The 21,265-nt window shown below is 37.3% G+C and overlaps 1 protein-coding gene across 1 annotated transcript; it reads right to left on the minus strand.

Annotated features, from left to right (window-relative positions):
• Window positions 1-10,048: 10,048 nt before the first annotated feature.
• LOC122073392 (zinc finger protein-like 1 homolog) lies at window positions 10,049-11,964 on the minus strand (the record flags this gene model as incomplete). The annotated part of the gene is given in 4 exon segments (XM_042637975.1): window positions 10,049-10,353; window positions 11,030-11,216; window positions 11,412-11,520; window positions 11,684-11,964. Coding segments are annotated over 4 exon segments (662 nt in total), but the record flags the coding sequence as incomplete, so codon positions are not given.
• Window positions 11,965-21,265: the final 9,301 nt, after the last annotated feature.

Here is a 21,265-nt window from a genome sequence, read left to right on the forward strand (position 1 = left end):
ACATCTTGCAAAGAATTGGATGTTTCATGCAGAGACAAAGCATATTGATGTGAGATTTCACAAGATCAGGGAGCTCGTGTTAGAAAGCAGTATTCACTTGAGAAAAATTCATACAAATCTCAATCCTGCAGACATGCTTAACAAGCCAGTTATTACAGAGAAGTTCAAGTCTTGTTTTGACTTGATTAATGTTACTCATTGTTGAAGATGAGGAAGCACCAAATATGTGCGGGTTTGTACCTCTGATGAGATACGAGGATGAAGACATCGACATGTTATCTTTACAGGAGGCTTGACAGAATTCAAGCCAAGGTGGAGATTGTTGGTGTACAATGTCTTGTATTCTCTCATAGTTTAATCCAGGGAGTATTGATGCAAGTGCCTCGACAGGCAGAACGGCGGTCCCCCGCTCTAATTTTTTATTCGAGGGTAGTTTTATACTTTCCGGATTAGGATTTTTCGCTATATATTTGTAGCGAGGTTTTCTTTCTCTGTAAGGCAAGCAATACTGAGAGGTGTGAGGAGGGCACTGCAACCCTATTCTCCATTAATAGTGAAGCAGGATCTCATCTCACAGAGGAAGTAGGAAATCTTGCCGAACCTTGTAAACCTGTGTACATTGTTTGTTCTTGTTTTTCCGTTATCTTTTGTATCGTTTTATGATTGTGTTTCTACAGAGACATCCTTCCTAAGTCATAAGTCCAACAAACGCATGACTGACATGAAACTAAACTTTTCATTACTGACCATGCCCGAATTCAGGAGTGTTTCTTAAGGTCATAAGCCTAACAATCAGCACTATCCAACTGATATGAAATTAAACTCCTCATTCCTGATCATGGAGCACATTCAATGCATTAATTTCCCCACGCTTTGAGCTATAAACCCCACATTGCCACTGCACAGACAATCCATTTGAAATTTGACGACATCCAACAAAAAACCCAACCTTCAAGGTGAAGAGACTCTTCCCAAGATTATAAATCCAGCAATCATACACTATCCGACCAATGTAGAACTAAACCCCTCATTCTTGGTACTAGAGTACACTCACTGCATCAAGAATTGCAAAATCAATAAAGAACCAAGTGGAATCAAAACCGGATCATTCCATTATTAAAGGGGACCGGATCATAGTTTTGGAACCGTTTAATAAAACGAGATGGTTCTGATTAATACCCTTTGTCAATCAATGGTAACAACACTTTCATCAAATTATAATCTTTCATAGAAGAAGGATTAAGGGCATCTTTAGGTCTTAATTGATAGATATTTGGGGATCGGACGGTGATGGTGTCAATAAATATGGATGATCCCTGTGGTCGAGCAGTAGCTAAACTTATTAATATGCGTAATGAAGAATAAACTGAAAGCTGTATTAATTAGGATTAAGAAAAAATTAAGGATCAACAATAGCGTGCCTAATCATAAATTATTTACAAAAGCTGAAAATATTAAGAAAACAAGCATGGATTTAATCAAAAAACGGCATGTCCTCAAGGTCTATCATTAGTAGAGGATCATGGTTTATTAATACAGTGTCCTTAAGAACCAGTAATTAGCCACTACCTCCTATTTTAAATAGAAAAATAAGATTAACAAGTCAAATCTTGCTTCCTCTCTCAAGCATATTTAGACATATTCAAACCCTATAATGATTCTCATGAATAAAAGAAAATTAAGGGGAAATGTCGATGATCAGTTTGTTGATAGTGATGTTTTTCCTTCTCCATGTGGTCCATCTAAACGAACAACTAAATGACTAAATTATGCATTCTAATGATAATTAAGCTATAGCAGTGAGCTCTCCACACTCCCAAGTCTAAATCATTTTTTAATTTCTTGTTTTCTTCATTAATCTTAAATGCATAAGTAATATGATAGCGGAGAAGAAGAAATAGACCAAGTTTAATTTCCTTCATCTACGATGAAGAAAGAAGCTACCGAGCCATCATATCTAACTCTTCATTGGACTAGGAAAGGATTTTTTTTTTTTTTTACTTCATACAATAAGGGTGCAAGTTAACTAATTCCGAAACTCCAAAAGTTACTCTTTCAAGAATACAATCATAGCTTCATATCACCTTGGATGAAGAGATTCTCTTTTGTATGGGAAATGACAAAAACTTTATCTATAAGAAATATGATCCCTTTGACATGAAGAAAAACCCTAATGTAATTGACATGTGAAACTGTAAATTTTACAAGAGTTTGCCTTAAATAGAACACAAATGTGTAGATGGGCAATCTCTTCTTGAGAAACAATAGAATTTTCATTAAGGATTCAATTATTGTACCATTTTTGTCTAGGGATTGGCAATGGAGTTTTTCAAATGATGAGATAATGGTGAATATTTATATAAATTTTTTATGATAAGTGCTAACTCAAGTCTTCCCTCCACCAACTACTTCACCAACTGCAGGTTTAAACAAACAGAAGGATCAAATATCTTTGAGCTTTACCATAAAATGGGAGTTTAGTGTCTGTGAGGGTTCAAAGTTCAAACCCTAATGTAGGTGGGACCGGCTAGGTAAAAAATTTGCACCATCAAATTTCCATTAACAAATAACAACAGAATAAACTAACTTACGTATCAAACCTTCAACGCGTTTTCTTGACAATATAATGATATATATAAAACATAGTTAAGACAAAATATATGATGGCTTTATTTCCTCACCCTCCCCCTTTGTTCTTAATTAGTATAAAAGGCAGTTACAGAGCTCTAATTGGATTGGATTAGAGTTTTTATTTTTCAATTGATTTTCATAAAAGAACTCCCTTAACTCTCCTAGGTTTGAAACTTCAAGCATCTCATCAAGGTCAAGGTAAGAAAGAATGTTAAATAGAGAGTGAATATGTGGGGAAGAAGAAGAGAATTAACTTCCCTAAAAATATGAAAATGATTAATGATAATATTGATAAATCTTGTTAAGTATTCTATATTAAAATTTAGAAATATCTTCCATTAGATTTGTTAGGTTTTAAAATTTTTTATATAAAGGAAAAAAAATTAAAAATTAAAATTTTTGAGCTGTGAGTTCACGTAGGGATCGATCGGGCCCTCTTTTATTAATTTTTTTTTAGTGAGGGCTAGGGTGGAATATAAATTTATAACTATAACCATAGCTTTCTTGAACATTTTCCACAAAAAGGAGGTCCAGTTTCTAGATGCCAGCTTGCTCATTTGGTTTAGTCTATCCACTTAAGACCTGAGTCCAAGACCCTGGCTTCACCTACTAACTGCTTTATTTCCCATATTCAATATAAAAAAAATATATACATAGAAAATAATAGGAAAGAATAATTAAACAGTTAGGGTTTATAAAAATAGGAATCATGCTCTCTTAGTGGGCTTGTTTGAAATAATGCCCAAATTGCAAATTTAATATCTCTTTCATCCAAACTGAATACCAAAAAGAACCATTTGTTTGTCAAAATAAAAGGGTCTCCAACCGGCTAGAAGGAAGGCATGGTCAGTGTGTGTCTGTTAAAATTCCTTCATTCTTAGTTATCAAAAATAAAAATAAAAAATTACTTCATTTTTATAATGATTTATTATTCTCCAAAACACTTCACGAACTACAACTAACGTTCCTGCAACATTGGATCTACCGAACATTGATTTTCAAGATAACATAATCATAATAAGTTAAACACTGAGTGACCGGGGTTGGACCGTTGTTAAGCACAATTTCATTGACTAATACAAACCAATAATCACACTAGAGTGGTAAACAAGAACAGTGAGCAGCCAAATACTAGCTAGGGAGACTTCAAAAGTTTTATTAATTGTTTACAGTTGGAGAAACATTGCAACCCTAAATTTTAATGTCTCAATCTTATGGAGTAGGGTTGGATCCTAGAAGTTTGGAAGACCTAGTGAGTTGAGCAGTTGACCCACTAGGCTACTTGAGAGAGCTGAGTCTCCAGAACAATGGATCTGGTTGAGATTCTGATATTGAGATTATCAATATCATTAGTATCTGTCTTAATATTTGATTTTGTATTAAGTTGTCTTAGATATGACCACTACATTAATTCTTGTAATTTTAAGATTTCAAGTTGTAGTAAGAAGAAGTCATTCATGTAAGTACTAATTAAAAGAAGTCATAAAAAAAAAAAACTACATAGTAGAAGTTTTCTTAGATATGACCACTGCATTAATTTTTGTATTTTTAAGATTTCAAGTTGTAATAAGAAGAAGTCATCATTCATGTAAATACTTAAACAGTACTACTTATAAAAAATCAACATATTAGAAGTTGTCTTAGATCTGACAGTGCATTAAGTTTTGTATTTTTAAGATTTCAAGTTGTAGTAGTAAGAATAAGTCATCATTCTCTTCTTTCTTTTTTTCATTAAAAGGTCATTTGTATTAAAGAAGAAAAATCAAAGAAAAAAAAAAGATACAAAAAGAAACTGTCTAGGCAAGACAGATACATGAAAGGAGTAATAAGAAAAAAAATCTACGTATTAGAATTTGTCTTGGATGTGACATTACATTAAATTTTTGTATTTGTAAGATTTCAAGCTGTAGTAAGGAATAAGTCATTCATCTAAATACTTGAAGAAGTTATAAAAAATCAACATATTAAGTTACTAAGATCTGATTGTACTGTTTCCAGCTAGTGGATGTAATACCTAACTATAAACTAAGATTGATGATATAAGTAAGATTTTATTTTCTTGAATATTGCTGATAAATGTTGACCAGTCTCAAGACTCTCAACAAGTCTAAGCTGAGTCACAGGTCCAAACTGGTAGCTTACACTACTTCCCCCTCCCCCCCTCCCCCCTCTTTTTTTCCTTGGTACACTATACTTGGGGAGGGAGTGAATAATAATTATACTCTTTCGATGTCTTAATTAAGCTGTACTGATAGCAGAAATCTTATGTTCTGGGATATATGGATAGAGAAATGAAATGAGGATTGGGGATTCACTTTACTGTAATGGCAAGAGTGAAAGTGTGTTTGAGAGAGAGCTACTAGGCTACTATGTTCTTCCTTTATCCTGTTTGGTCATCTCCAAGCTACACAAATTAATTTGGGGTTTATTTGTAGCCGGATCCAATACAAATTAATGTGTTGCATTTTAACATTAAATTAGAATTAGATAAGAATCACTTGACATTGATATTGAAGAGTTTGGATTAGGTTCTCATTGGAGAATCATTCTCAGATTGCATTCATGTGACAATCATACTCCATACCGATCTCATCACATCTTGGAATGCTTCCATTTTGAGACCAATTCAATGGTTTTAAAAGAGATAATTAATGCAGAAGTACACTTGTGAGTAGGAAGACTCGGAACCTTCCTTTTTGTGCCCCCCCCCCCCATCTATAGTAGTATTACTTGTTGGCACTTAAGACTTTTTGATATATTGTCCATATATATCATCATCTAGTCATATTTTGATTTTAAATTTGATCCAATATTACCACATATCAAAGTAATCCGTTAAGAATTGTTTGAAAACCTATCATCTCCCTAGGATTTGGATTGCTTGAGAAAGAGTAGGAAAATGCCAATGAAATTTAATACATGGTCATTCTAAACTATTCTCCATCTCTCCAATTGTGAACTCCTCGTGTCAAAACTTATGGATTGTGGCATCCCACACTATCAATCTGTTGATGTGGAATTAGAGATTCCCTTTTCCCCTCTTCTTTGTTTTGCTCTTTCGCATGGCTAATAGATGGTCTTCCCTATTTATCGACCTATCAAATATGCAAACTATAAGTCCACACAGTTAAAATTTTGTCTATGTGGGAATGGTTTCCTACACTTTTTGTGTGAAAATTTTTATCTATTTAAAAAATAAAAATAAGAATTAGAATTTTTTTTTTTTGGGATAAATTACAATTTATCTAATGATATTGGTGCTCAAACTTTCAAAAATCATTTTCGCTTATGTTGTAAAATGCTTTCAACCAAATGCATTTTGTTCCATAGTAGATCTTTGAAATGCATCAAGATCAATAGTTTCAAGATACAATTTAATAACTAAAAAGGTAAAAGGTGAGAAATCTATTCATACTAGGCATGAGATTAAGATGTGCCATAAAATCTGAAATGAAGTGTGTGGGCAACCCAAAAGGCACCCAAGGCATCAGATGGTCAAAACAGCCAAATTAGCGACTGTGTAGGAACAACTTCCTTGATGAACGCTATTGGGATAATTTTTCTTTGAATAAACCATTTTTAGTTAAAAGGTAATTATCATATCATAAAATATTATATGTTTTGACTTCTTAATTTATTTTACTTTCCCTTGATTCAGAAACAAATATTTGTCCCCTTGAGAACTCTCTTATTACACCTTCAAAAAGTCAATCTTTTAATCAATTGGAGTAGGTAATTTCATAAGAATTGATTGATGTTGATATTTTTAAAATCAATTTATAAGATAATATCAATGGAATTGTTTGGCTTCCATGTTTTGGTTGCAATTTATGCTCATGAAATTCCACTGTATGTTCTAGAACAAAATGTTTAGAACACTTAGGAGCAGCATTCATTGAACATAAATCCTTGTTAAGTACATTGTGACTGATCATTAATGATAGATTATAACACTGAATCTGCTCAGTCTAACAATTAGCCTGATTAGTTCTGTAATTATGATCATTGACTTCCATTGCATTATACTATATTTGGGTATCATGAGAAATGTTTGCTTTAGTTTCAAAGATAAACTTCATGTAATTAATTAAGAATAATATGATCATTGCGAATGTTGGTCCCTCTAATTATTGCGGTGGGAACCGTAATTATATGGTATATCCAATATTTTTCGTTAATTAATTCTCTAATTAAGTACCCGAGCGACGCCGCTCTACTTCCCATCCCACCAATGAGAAGTGATTTTCAACATTTTTAAAGTAATTTATAATTTTTTTTTTTGTTAGAACCTTTTTGCTTATATTGTTCATGAAATATGTCAAAGCTATTTATTTATGCTAATGTGAGATTATTCCACTAATTTGTTTTTGAATAAATCATTTCTAAACTTTAAAACTTTGACTTCTTGAATTCTTTTATTTTAATGTGCACTGCCTTGTGTTGTCTATATATGTTTGATTCGGGCAAAAAGTTCCTTTAAAGTCAACTTCATAATCAAATGGAATTGAGGAGCTCGAGTTCCCCTTCAATAATGTATCTTAAAATCATTCACAAAAACTGAAATAGTTGTGTTGAGAGTCTTGAGACTCTGTGGAGTGGAGCTGAGACTTCTTCTCTTTTGATGAAATGGAAAGACATAAAAATAAAAGAAAGAACAGCAAAATCAGAAACAGTGACATTCGTTGATTGAGGTTATTAGCAATCTCATTTTAAGCTAAGTTATTAGAATAAAGTTTTTCTTCACCGCATATGAAGAGTTAGGCCACCATATCATGGTCCTAAAACATTCTCTTATTTAAGAATGGTCCAACATAAGAATACCCTCCCTCCCCCCCCGGCCCGGGTTGTGTGGTACCCTCTCGTCCATCCAAAAGCCATGGTCTAGGGACTTCTCTTTCTAAAAAAAACTCGTCCAAATTATTAGACCTAAATTCTATGGTGGTCCAATCCAACACACTCAAGTGACATAAATAGAGGTGGGTTTTTTTTGGGGGGGGGGGGTGAGAACTGAATAGGGTTTTAGTTAATATGTATAAGTTTAAATGAGTGATATGATTGTGCTTATAGAATTCAGTATTATAGTGTCTTATATCAAATCATTGTTAGTGAAAGAAAAAAAAAATGGATTTCCTATTTATAATTTGAGGAAACCCAGAATGTGGTGATAAAAATGGAATAACTCGATTACTCCAAGGAAAACTTTTATTTTAAGAATTTGATTCCATGCATCCCCCCTCCTCCCCTAAGTGCCTTCTTGGTTCTTAGTCAACCCTCTTTGACATTATCTATTTCAGCATTTATTTTTTTTATTTTTTTATAATTTGACTTCTTTGGTTCTTCTAATTATGCCTTTGTCTATGTTATATTAAAGATTAAATATTTTTTCTTTCCACAAAGAGTCAAATCTTGTAACTAATTTGAGTGTGACCTCCTTTATATCCCCCCCCCCTCCTTTGCTCCTTTTTAAATAAGTTATGACATTCCTCTCATCCAATAAGCTAAATTAAAGCTTAAAGTAATATATTTATAGTATATGGTTGTGAAATTCCATTCCCTATTGTCTATTCTTTTGCATATTGATTTAAAAGATTTCATGAAAGACTGAGAAACTAGTTTAATGAAGCAAAGTCAATCATAACTATGTTCCAAAGAATTTTTCTCAAACTAGAAAAAGAAAATGAATAAATAAAAGGGTTGATACACTACTAGATTATCTATACTAAGTAACATATAAGGATGGCTCAATCCCTAAGAAATAAAAGTACTTTGGCAAAAGTGCCAATAAGTGAAGTATAAAAACATTTGCAGGCTCTTTAGTCCCCTAATCAATTTTTTTTTATAGGTTCTTCAACTGATTTTGTGTTATAGATCTTATGTGTGAGATTCCTACTGCATGTCATTACATTGCTCCACATTGATGCTCAAAGTGAAAGTGATTTTCTACCTTATCTGTCTTTGCAAATGGCAATCAGATTATAATTATGTAAATTACATAAATGATGCTTAAATATTTATCGATTTAGTCTTTTAGAGAGCATGTTGTAGGGTAATTTAGTTGACTAGAAATGTTAAAATAAGGAAAATATGATCACTTGAGGCTCCAAAGTGGTATAATAATTTGACAAGGGAACTATAGAGAGCATAAACAAAGAGGGTAAAAATAAGAAAAATGAGTTCATTTGAGGGTCTGATGTGAACCAAATATATATGATAGGATGGAAATAAGAATCTTATATGGAGGACCTCTCGGTAAATATTGATTGGTTTGAAAAATAGGTTCAATACAAAATTAATAAAGGCACTACAATATTGAAATCTCACTACTTTTGTCTTATATTTCTTAGAAGGTGGGAATAAGGGTGCACGATCAAGTAGGGATCCCAGCTCAGAGACGCATTCCAATACTGCCACTACCATTTTGTGTCATAGAAAAGATGAAGGTTAGATGGGTCGTATCACATGTCATTTTTTTTAATTTTTTTTTTTTGATATAAAGAAGAAAAAAAATGCTCCATGATAGTTTCATATCTATAATCCTATCTTAACCATAGTCAATTTTTTTTTTTTTTTGAGGTAGGAACCATAGTCAATTACTCTAACGGTTTAAATAGTTCGACAAAGAAACGCGTAAGTGGATAATGATGTGGAAAATGTCTACTAAATTTTAGCACTTGCAAAGCTACCAAATGATAGTTATAATGCACATCAGAAAGGATTTATATCCTGCCCATGATTAACTGGGATATCTTAAAATTAATCTAAGGGAAAAGAATAATTTGGATTAAGTTTTGGCAATCCGAAGAGAAAGAAGAGTTCCCTTCACCACTGGTGATGTCATTTTGTGCGAGACTACTGTCGCTACTGTCACCCCTATTGTACAATGTCAAAATTACCCTTCCACATGCTAATCAAAGGATCAGATCTGATTGGTGAGGAGATTCTCACTTTACCATGGGAGAAGAAAAACTTTCTCCAAAGTAAATATTAAGGGAAAACGGTAATTGCTTTGTGTCAAAAGAGTCTCAAAACTCAAACATCACAGGAGGCAGGGCTACTAAATGGAGTATACAAAAAGATTAATAAGTACAAAGGTTCTCAGCTACACCACAAATAAGTCAGATTGGATTGAATGATTTGAACTTGATCAGTGGAATGAAGCAATTTCATGCTAATAGGTTTAATGGCTCTGAATGGGCATTCTAGGGGCAGGGTTTTAAAACATGAAATTAGGATCCAACACGGCCAGGATCAGCCATCAGTGTTATAATGCTCTTTAGGGTTTTTCCATACAGGGAGGCAACCAGTTCAGGTCTATTTTTTCAGGTCAATTTTTTTTTTCAGAAATATATATATATATATATATCGACAGTTCATGAAGGAAAAAAAATACATGCCGGAGGTTCAAGAAGCGCAAAAATTCCATCAAACCATTTCTTTAATTAACTACAACAGTAGTAGCACATAAGAAACATGGAGAATGATGGCCAAGAGGAGCTTTTGTGATGATTGCAACATTGTGGATATTCAGCATCGCAAAAGGATATAGCTGAACAGTATTTCATCAAAAAATTCGATAACCAGGAGCACAAGAAAAAGGATTTCATCAACCTGAACGACACAAGCTTAAACAATAATCATTACTGCTCGTCATCAGGCAGGCTTTCACCAAGACTACGTTGCGCCAATCTGTAATACAATATGCCCATTGTCGCCATACATGCCCTGCAAACAACCATGCAAAATTAGTGTCAGCCAAAAAAAAATTCCTTTTATTTTTTTCAGTTATGGAAAGGGAGGATGCATGTCAAGAACCAAGACTAAAAAAATGCATCTTTTCGGGACACTGTGTTTGTGTTTGTGTTTGTGTTTGTGTTTGTGTTTGGGAGAGGTAATAAAACTAGAGAGGAATGCAAGTGATGTTTCCCTCTCTATACCCCAAAAGTTGTAAACATTCAGTCAAACAGGTTCCATCCAGGTGACAACCCAGGCCAAGAAGGGGGAAGAATGACTTAATCAGATGATCCTGATCATGCAATCAACCACTTTATTTAGGCAGAGTAAAAATCAAATTTTCTTTTGATCTCTAAGGACTATATAGTTTCAATCATCCAATGAGAGAACTTCGCCTAGAACCTCTAAGATCATGATACCAATCAAATGGTCATTCCAAACCATTCCTGCACGTGGCCAATGTGAAGCATTGAAACTATACTGGCAATCTTCCTATCCAGTCATTCTGATTTAAATTCTTGTTTCGTTATTGCTTATTTCATGGCAATATTAATTCGGAAATAAGACTAATCCAATAGCTCAAAATGAAACATATATTAAACTTTCAGCATGTCAAAAAAGATGTGCAAATTAAAGGGATTAAAAGAAAAGGAGAGGGTAAAAATACATGATTGCCATGACGAGGAGGATTTTTCTTGGATCCATCCTTGAAGGTCTTTGGTGACGCGAACGACCTTCTGGAACATCGTCTGAATTTGACATATCTTTACGTGGGGGTGCAGTTACTGGCAGGCTAGGTAGTGCTCTAGACCAAAAAGGTAGCAATGCTCTAAGAAACTTGTGACGGAAAGTACCTGCAATAGCAAATCTCATAAATATTTTCAAGTTTAATCAAATCACTGACTTTACAGAGGAGAATTGCCAAAAAGGGTACAAGAAGATGTCCAGACCACACAAAGATAGTGGTCGGTGGTGTTCCCAAACTTGTCATTACAGAGTTTATAAAAACAATAATTATTAGCCACAAATAGGGGCAGTGTTCCACTCACCTCTTCTCGAGTATTTCTTCTGGTTACCGTCTTCATCATCAGCAAAGTATGAAATTTCTGAATTTTGCCTGTCAACATTGTAAGCACCCTTTCTCGTTGTAGCTACAGGCTGCTTTTTAATAATACGGAGTACATCAGATTAAAGAATACCTAGGTGTTTACACACATAGAAGTAATAATATACGGACTTCAAATATAGATTTCTACACAGACAAGAATAAAAAAGCTGAGGCATTCATGAGAAATGAAGTTCACTACAAATCTCCACTTACACCAGCAGGGCTTGGAATTTTTATGAAGTTGGACTCATGATCAGATTTGAATTGACTTCCCACTGAACTCGGACCTTCTATCTCCACAATATCATCAGAAATATTTGACATGCTTGGGTTGCTTGAGGGATCCAAGGAATTCAGATTATTTTTCTCTTTGCCCCCAGTTACTGAGACTAGCGGATCTGAAGTAAAAGCAGGAGGAGGAACACGGGACTCAGCTGCAGGCAATGAAACAGGATGATTTCCGAACAGATTTTTTTCCAGGCCAGTCTGCATAACATCGATAAGAATTTACCCATAACAATTATTTTTGGGGGAGAGTAACAATAACAAGCCTCATTGACAAACTATATAAGCAACTACAATGTATGAACTACAACAAATTGCAGTAACTATAAAATCAGTCCCACAGGATGAATGGAAACTTTCCCTGAGAGAAAAACAGAATTGACTCTTTCATATTTCCTCAAAACCAAGAGTCCACATACAGTTATAGGGTTGATATCTTCAATCATTCTAGTGCTTCTTCTTTCCCTAAAAAATTCCCTGGATTCTTCCTTCCAAAATATCCAACAAATGGCATAAGGTAGGATTGATGCAGATTAATCACCAAAAAAGCTTATTTTATTAGGAATAAACCTAGGGTTGGGTTCCATACATGTTGGGCCTTTGATCCCATGTGTTTTGAGTGTAATAGACCACTTTTATGTGTATAAAAGGGGGGCTCTAAGATTGAGTACGGGATTACTAGTTAGTTTCCCTTTTTCATTAGTTTCCTTTTTAGTTGGGCTTTGATGGGGTTAATTAGTTTCTAATTTCAGTCATTAGTTAGTTTATAATTTCAGTTTTATTTAGTTTCATTTTTCATTAGTTTACAATTTCATTTTTTTAGTAACTACATGTTAGTAGTTTTAGTAACTCAGATTTAGTAACTTTTGAGTTGCTATTATTTGTAAGCACCCTGATGGGGACATCAAGGTGTACAGCCAAAGGAAGAAGAAGACCCAACCTTCTTTGTGGTTGGAGGATTAGAAGAAGGAAGAAGAAGAAAGAAGAAGAAAGAAGAAGAAACAGGCGGAAGAAGGGAGGCTCGATCCAGCCTTTCCAACGCTGGATCGAGTCCCTCTCCTTCCAAATTTTGTCCAAATCTTGTGGACCCCACTGCTGATGTGTTAACTTAGTAATTTTTTATTTCCTAATATCTAGTTTAGTTAGACTTTGAATTATGTAGGAAACTTCTTTAGTTCTTATTTATTTATTTTTTTTTAGAAACTTCTTTATTTTGAGAATATTCCCTAGTATTTACCTTCCCTTTTTTTTTTTAGTAACTAGTTTACTACTTATGTAAGGCCATTGGCCATGATGGGAATTAATGAATTTGAATTGAAAGCAGCCAATGATCAAACCTCCCCACCCCTCTCACGATTCTCTCTCTCTCAATCTCATTTTTCTCTCATTCTCTCTATCTCGTCCTCTCTTTCTCTCTCTCGGTTCTCTCTTCGCTCGCCTTCCTCCCTCTCCATTCTTCTAGCTTTCATTGTACCTGTTCCTGGTTATTAACATGACTGCTGCAGCTGGTGATTACCACTGGTTGAAAGTCATCTCTGTAGTATAAGGCTCCATCGGATTGCTGCTGAACACCTTCCTCAAAATCTGGGTTGCTTTCTTCCATTCTCAGACCTGGGCTGCAGGTAAGTAGAGGACTGAAACCTCCCCATTCCCCCATTGTCCCCTTATTAGTTGCTCCACCCTCTTCCATTAAAACCCTCCCCTTTTTAGCCATTGTTTAACCTTTATTTGCACCACTGTTTTACCTTAAATATTGCTGACTTTCTTATTACAAGTATGACTAGTTTTAGAGCATATAACATGAGACTTTTATCCATCTTTGGTGCTTAATAGGCTAGTGTCATAACCTAATTTTGCTAGCTGCCATGTTCCCTACCCCATGTTCCCCTATTGAAGCTTGAGTGAGTTTATGTGTTTTTCTTCCTAGACTATAATTGTTCATTGCTACTTTGTTCATTAGTCTCACTTTATTTTGCATGTAAATCTTGTTTGCTGAGCTTCCTTTATCCTGTCCAACCCAAGGCCCTTGATTTTACCCTACCTAGTCAGTTAATCTTGTAGGAAACCTAGTCACCTAGGAACCCCCTACATCATCTTGGTATTAGAGCATGGTTTTGTCTAGGTTTAGGGTAATTAGGTATTGCTGTCCCTTATTTACATGTCTTACCTTTTGAGGTCTAGTTTCCGTCACAATCTGTCCATAGTAGAATTTGAGTTAAGAGAGCGTTACCATAGATTAGAGGACACCCTTTTTTTCTTTAGATTGGCTGGGCCAAATAGCATTGGATACTATTCCCTCCAAAAGAACATACTTGAGAGGGAGATTTTTTACCTCAAGATTGAGAGGGCTAACTACCTGTCTCAATTGGAGATTCTGAGTAGACCTTGAGTCTTTGGTGGCAGCCGTACCTTGGCTGCCCATCTCCTTATGTCCACTCGTAGTGGTAGAGTATACAAGAACATGTCTGACCTTTCTAACACCCCCATCCAACCTGAGCAGTTTGGCTGAATTCATGAAAGCCATCCAAGCTACCCTCCAAGCTAGCCAAGCTATACAGGAGGCACAAGTTGCCCATCTCCAAACCCTCACCGCTAAGTTGGCTACCCTCGAGACAAGTGCCCAAACCCCTGATGGACGGTGAGGCCATTAACATAACTGGCATTGAGCCTAGGGACAGAGGCCCTAACCTTGAGGAAGTGAACGAGAATAACCACAATGATGGTTATGACCAGATAGGGGATAACTTCCAAGGCCTAGGGCATAGAAGAGGTCAGGGTAGGGGTCGAGGCCCACCACCAAGACACCAAACCCAATATGGAGATGATGAGGGTTATAAGCATCATGATAGGGGCTTTGATGTCAGACAGATGATTAAGGTAGATGCCCCTACCTAAGATGGTCAGATTGATAGTAGGATCCTTCTGGATTGGATCAAGCAGATGGATAGGTACTTCAATTTCTACAATATCCCAGAGGAAGTCCGCTACCGATTTGCTAAGTTCAAGCTCATTAGAGCTGCCCAAGACTTCTGGATAGACCTAGAGTACCAGGAGGACCACCTAGGACTTGAGCCAATCACCACCTGGGTAGAAATGCAAGAGAGGCTCAAGAGGGAATTTTTTCCTATCACTTATAGGCTCCAGTTGTTGAATGAAATGAATACCCTAAAGCAAGGAAAGTTGACTGTGACCGAATATATGAGCAAGTTCAATGAATTGAAAATTAGAAGCCATATTCGGGAGGATGTTGAGCAGACACTATCCAGATTCCTTACCGGGCTCAACTCCGAAATTCTGTCTCGTATGGCACCCCACCTGGTGCGAGACATTCCACAGGCCTTCAGGATAGCCCTTGAGGTGGAATCCTCCATAAGAACTTATTCTCAGAGAAAGAGCTTCCAAGCTGGGGAGTCCCAATTTAGAAAACCACCCCAAGGCTCAACTGGATTCCCAAAACCCCCTATTGCACCACAGCGTCAATTTGACAACAGAGGTAAAGGAATTTTGGGAGAAGCACCCAAGAGTAGTGGGCAACAACAGTGCTTCAAGTGTCGTGGGTTTGGTCACTTCTCCAAAGAGTGTCCCAATAGGAATCTTCATGTGAGAGAGCAGACTCCTGACCAAGGTGACCAAGAGGGTTTTCAAGACCATGAGTATGAGGACCATAGACCAGATGAGACCATATCTGATGAGGACACCGAGGAGGGCGGTGACCTCAAGCTCGGCATTATGCGATGCATGGTCTCACAACCTAGGAGTAGCGATGATTGGCGGCAAACTAATATTTTCATCACTTATACATGTTATAAGGGCAAGAACTGCCGTGTAGCCATAGGGAGCAGGAGTTGCATGAATGTTGTAACCAAGAGCGTTGTTGCTCGAATGGACCTTAAACTTGAACCCCACCCCTTATAAGGTTGTCTGGGTAGATCAATCCACCATCCCCGTTAATCTGAGGTGTCTAGTTCCCCTACACTTTGCATGATATGAGGATCAAGTGTGGTGTGATGTCCTAGAGATGGATGTTGCCCACATCATCCTAGGTAGACCCTAGTTGTATGACCGGGATGTCACCAATTACGGAAAGTCTAACACCTATGTCTTTGAGTTCAAAGGGAAGAAAATCAGACTAATCCTCAGTGCCCCTAGGAAGTTAGGTTCCAGAACACAAGGGAAGTACATCCAAACACACCCCCACTAAAACACTCAACATTTTAAATCAACAACAATTTGAAGGAGTGTCAAGAGTCGGGTGATTTATGCTCTAGTTGCCATACAGAGTAATGCCGATAGGTCACGCTTATTCACTGAGGCGCCTAGAGAAGTACAACCCTTGTTGAGAAAATTCGAGAGGTTATTCCTTGAGGAACTACTTGATGGGTTACCGCCTATACATGACATCCAGCACGCTATTAACCTAGTTCCAAAATCCTCACTCCCGAATTTACCCCATTACCGATTGAATCCCAAAGAGCACGCCGAACTCAAGCGGCAGGTGGATAAACTGTTACATAAGGGATTCATTAGGGAAAGCCTTAGCCCTAGTGTTGTACCTGCCTTGCTCACGCCAAAGAAAGATGGCACCTGGTGTATGTGTGTTGATAGTAGGGCCATCAATAAGATCGCCATCAAGTATAGGTTCCCTATCCCTAGGCTTGATGACATGTTGGATATGATGGCCAACTCTTCGATCTTTTCGAAGATTGATCTCAAGAGCGGATACCACCAAATTAAGGTTAGGCCTGGAGACGAGTGGAAGACAGCCTTCAAGACGAAGGATGGCCTCTTTGAGTGATTAGTCATGCCTTTTGGTTTGTCAAATGCACCTAGCACCTTCATGAGGATAATGAATCAAGTGCTTCAACCATTCATTGGCAAGTTCCTAGTGGTTTACTTTGATGACATCCTCATCTATAGTAAGACCCCGTCTTCCCACTTGGATCACTTACAGCAGGTTTTTCATGTGCTCTTACAAGAGAAACTCTATGTCAACTTCAAGAAGTGCACCTTCATAAGTGATCAAGTCATCTTCATAGGATTTGTTGTATTAACTCAAGGAGTGTTTGCTGACCCTAAGAAAGTGTGAGCGATTATAGAGTGGCCTGAGCCAACTAATGTCCATAAGGTACGAAGCTTTCATGGCTTAGCCACTTTCTACAGGAGGTTCATCTACCAGTTTAGTTCCTTTAAGTCTACTATCACCGATTGCATGAAAAAGGAGTTTCAATGGACTAAGAGTGCTACGAAGGCCTTTAATGAGATTAAAAAGCTTATGACTGAAGCTCTAGTCCTGCACCTCCCAGATTTCTCTACAGTCTTCAAAGTGAATTGCGATGCATCTGGTACTGGAATAGATGGTGTCCTAGGACAAGAGGGCCACCCTGTTGCCTATTTTAGTAAGAAACTTAATGAAGCTAAGCAACGATATTCCACATACGACAAGAATTCTATACGGTTGTCCAATCATTGAATTATTGACGACATTACCTTTTACCGCAAGAATTCGTGCTATTCTCTGACCACCAGGCTCCGAGATACCTGAGTGCCGAAAAGAAACTTAACCAGAGACGTGCCAAATGGGTTGAGTTTCTCCAAGAGTACCATTTTGTACTCAAGCACAGACCTGGTGTCGAGAACACTCCTGCAGATGCACTGAGCCGGGTGAACATGTTCCTCAGTTGCACCAATGCTAGGAGTCGGGCTACTGTGTTACTCCATGCAATGAGTGTAAAGGTTGTAGGGTTCGAGCGAGTCAAGGACCAATACCCCATCTGTCCTGATTTTAGTGAGCCGATCACTTCCTGGAGTAAAGGCAACCCGGTCAACCGCTTGGACTACCTACTTAGGGAGCGCTTCCTTTTTAAAGGAAGCAAGTTATGCATTCCTAAGACTTCACTCCGAGATTTCCTGATCTGAGAATTGCATGCTGGGGGAGTCGCTGGCCATTTCAGTCGAGATAAGACCATCACCCTCGTTGAGGACCGATTCTTTTGGCCAGGACTGAAGAGGGATGTTGCTAGAGTTGTGAGTCAGTGTAGGACATGCCAAACTGCCAAACAACAAAAGCAGAATACCGGTTTGTACACTCCCCTACCCATTCCCCACGCCCCTTGGCAAGACCTTAGCATGGATTATGTGCTTAGTCTGCCAAAAACTTTGAGAGGCCATGATTCAGTTTATGTGGTTGTAGACTGCTTCTTGAAGATGGCCTATTTCATCCTATGCTCTAAGACCTCTGATGCATCCGTAGTAGCCAAACTTTCATTAATGAGGTTGTCAAGTACCATGGGTTACCCCTCACCATAGTGTCCGATAGGGATGTTAAGTTCACCAGTCATTTTTGGAGGACCCTATGGCGGATGATGGGCAAGAAGCTCCGTTTCTCCTCTGCTTTCCACCCTCAGACCGATGGCCAGACCGAGGTTGTCAATAGGAGCTTAGGAAATTTATTGCATTGCCTCATAGGAGAACACCTTACCAATTGGGATCGAGTCCTTAGCCAGGCCGAGTTTGCATACAATAGCTCTAAGAACCGTACCACTGGTCTGTCCCCCTTTGAGATCTGTTCAAGATACCAACCCCGGGCACCCATAGACCTTATCCCAATCGTGTCTAGTTCCAGGACCTCCCAGTCAGCCGAGTCTTTTGCTCAGCATATACATGATTTGCATGTAGGTATAAGAAGACAGATAACACTAAGCAACGAGCAATATAAGTCGAAGGCAAATGTGCACAGAAGGCTACAAGAGTTTCAAGAGGGCGATATGGTGATGGTTAGAATTAAGCCGCAACGCTTTGTTAGGGGAAAAGCGAGCAAGCTGCATGCTCGTAGCACAAGTCCGTTCAAAGTACTCAAGAGGATAGGTGCCAATGCGTATGTTCTTGATCTGCCAGCTAGTATAGAAATCAGTAATATTTTCAATGTTGAAGACCTTGTCCCATACTATGGTACCTCTACCATTACCCCTTTTTATCCTGATGACTTTGAGGACTTCCCCTTCACCATTGATGAGACTACTGAACCAAACCAACCACTTCCCCCCACCTCATTACCACCTATGCCTATGGTCGCAAGGACTAAAGAAGTTGAGAAAATCCTTGATGAGAAGATTGTGTCCACACACACTGGAGGTTCTAGAGAGTTCTTGGTCAAGTGGAGTGGACATCTGAAAATTGACAACACCTGGATCACAATGCAAGAAATCCAACAACTCAACTCAAACCTGCTTGAATATTACATGAGCTTTAATTCACCGGAGGTGAATTCTTCCAAGCTGGGGAGAGTTGATGGGGACATCAAGGTGTACAGCCGAAGGAAGAAGAAGACCAAATCTTCTTTGTGGTTGAAGGATTAGAAGAAGGAAGAAGAAGAAGAAACAGGCGGAAGAGAGGGAGGCTCGATCCAGCCTTTCTAGCGCTGGATCAAGTCCTTCTCCTTCCCAATTTTGTCCAAATCTTGTGGACCCCACCTGCTGATGTGTCAACTTAGTAATTTTTTATTTCCTAATATCTAGTTTAGTTAGACTTTGAATTACGTAGAAACCACTTTAGTTCTTTTTTTTTTTATAGAAACTTCTTTATTCTGAGAATATTCCCAAGGATTTACCTTCCCTTTTTTTTTTTCTAGTAACTAGTTTACTACTTATGCAAGGCCATTGGCCACGATGGGAATTAATGAATTTGAATTGAAAGCAACCAATGAGCAAACCTCCCCACCCCTCTCACGATTCTCTCTCAATCTCGTTTTTCTCTCATTCTCTCTATCTCGTCCTCTTTCTCTCTCTCAGTTCTCTCTTCTCTCACCTCCCTCCCTCTCCATTCTTCTATCTTTCATTGTACCTGTTCCTGGTTATTAACATGACTGTTGCAGCTGCTGATTACTACTGGTTGAAGGTCATCTCCGTTGTATAAGGCTCCATCGGATTGCTGCTGAACACCTTCCTCAAAATCTGGGTTGCTTTCTTCTATTCTCAGACCTGGGCTACAGGTAAGTAGAGGACTGAAACCTCCCCATTCCCCCATTGTCCCCCTATTAGTTGCTCCACCCTCTTCCATTAAAACCCTCCCCTTTTTAGCCATTGTTTATCCTTTATTTGCACAATTGTTTTACCTTAAATATTGTTGACTTACTTATTACAAGTATGACTGGTTTAGAGCATATAACATGTGACTTTTATCTATCTTTGGTGCTTAATAGGCTAGTGTCATAACCTAATTTTGCTTGCTGTCATGTTCCCTTATTGAAGCTTGAGTGAGTTTATGTGTTTTTCTTCCTAGACTATTATTGCTCATTGCTACTTTGTTCATTAGTCTCACTTTATTTTGCATGTTAATCTTGTTTTTTGAGCTTCCTTTATCCTGTCCAACCCAAGGCCCTTGAGTTTACCCTACCTAGTTAGTTAATCTTGTAGGAAACCTAGTCACCTAAGAACCCCCTACATCACACCCCCCATCATTATAAATAAAGAAGGGTTGCTACTGATGCCCATCATTTTAATTTTGAAAAAAAGAATTTACTGTTGGTCGCTGCCATGCATCTACTGCATTTTCTGTCTGATCATAGAACAAGGGGCTGGTGTTTGATCTAGTTGACACTCTGTTGTGAGAAGTCCGGGTGGATCTTATTATTTTCTGGTTTTCTTTATTGGTTATCTTCTCCAACAGCACAGGTAAGTGATCTAACTACTCTGCAAAATTTCTAGGTTGATTTCTTTGTTCTTCTCCCTATAGGCTATAGTTTTTAAGGCGGTAAGGTGATAGAGACGTTTGAGGGTCTTTCAGAACGCCTTAGCGATAAGGCGGGCATAAAGCGTCGCCTTATCGACTAAAGCTTTCTTCTGTAATTTTTTTATAAAACCAATCTATTTGGCTCAAATCCTAGTTGAATCCTATTACTCATATGTTAAATATTTGGCTCAAATCCTAGTTGAATCCTATTACTCATATGTTAAATAAATATTAAAGGTTCATATTCATACCAATATAAGATATTCACCAAGAAAACAAATCAATAAAGTGAATAAACTAAGTTCATCTTCATCAATCATCAATCATCATAACATATTAACATATAATACAAATACATAATTATGAAACAAAATTTTAAATATAAAGAAAAGAAGACATAAAAAATACAATATACTTACCTCTATGATGCCAAAATGAGTGTCTAAGCCCTAAAGTCATCCACTATATTTCTACTCCTGTTAAAGAAGGATAAAGCTCACCGCTACCGGAGCAAGCTCACTGCTGCCGGAGCAAAATGGTTGCCTGGATCAGTGGTTCTTCCTTGTTCCTTGATTCCTTCTCAAAGCCCTTTCTTAGAACCCTTGAAAAAATCCAAACCCTGTTTGTGAATCGTGTTTTTATTTTGTTTGTTTTGGTTATTTTTGGTGGAGTAAAGCTGATCCCATAAATTTCAAGTGTTAACAAAACCATACACCTACCAATAAAAAATCTATATTTGGAATCTTCATCAAGTAATTTTAAAATGTGTTTAAAAAAAAAAAA

Source organism: Macadamia integrifolia, chromosome 3, assembly GCF_013358625.1.
Source record: "Macadamia integrifolia cultivar HAES 741 chromosome 3, SCU_Mint_v3, whole genome shotgun sequence".
Classification (NCBI taxonomy): domain Eukaryota; kingdom Viridiplantae; phylum Streptophyta; class Magnoliopsida; order Proteales; family Proteaceae; genus Macadamia; species Macadamia integrifolia.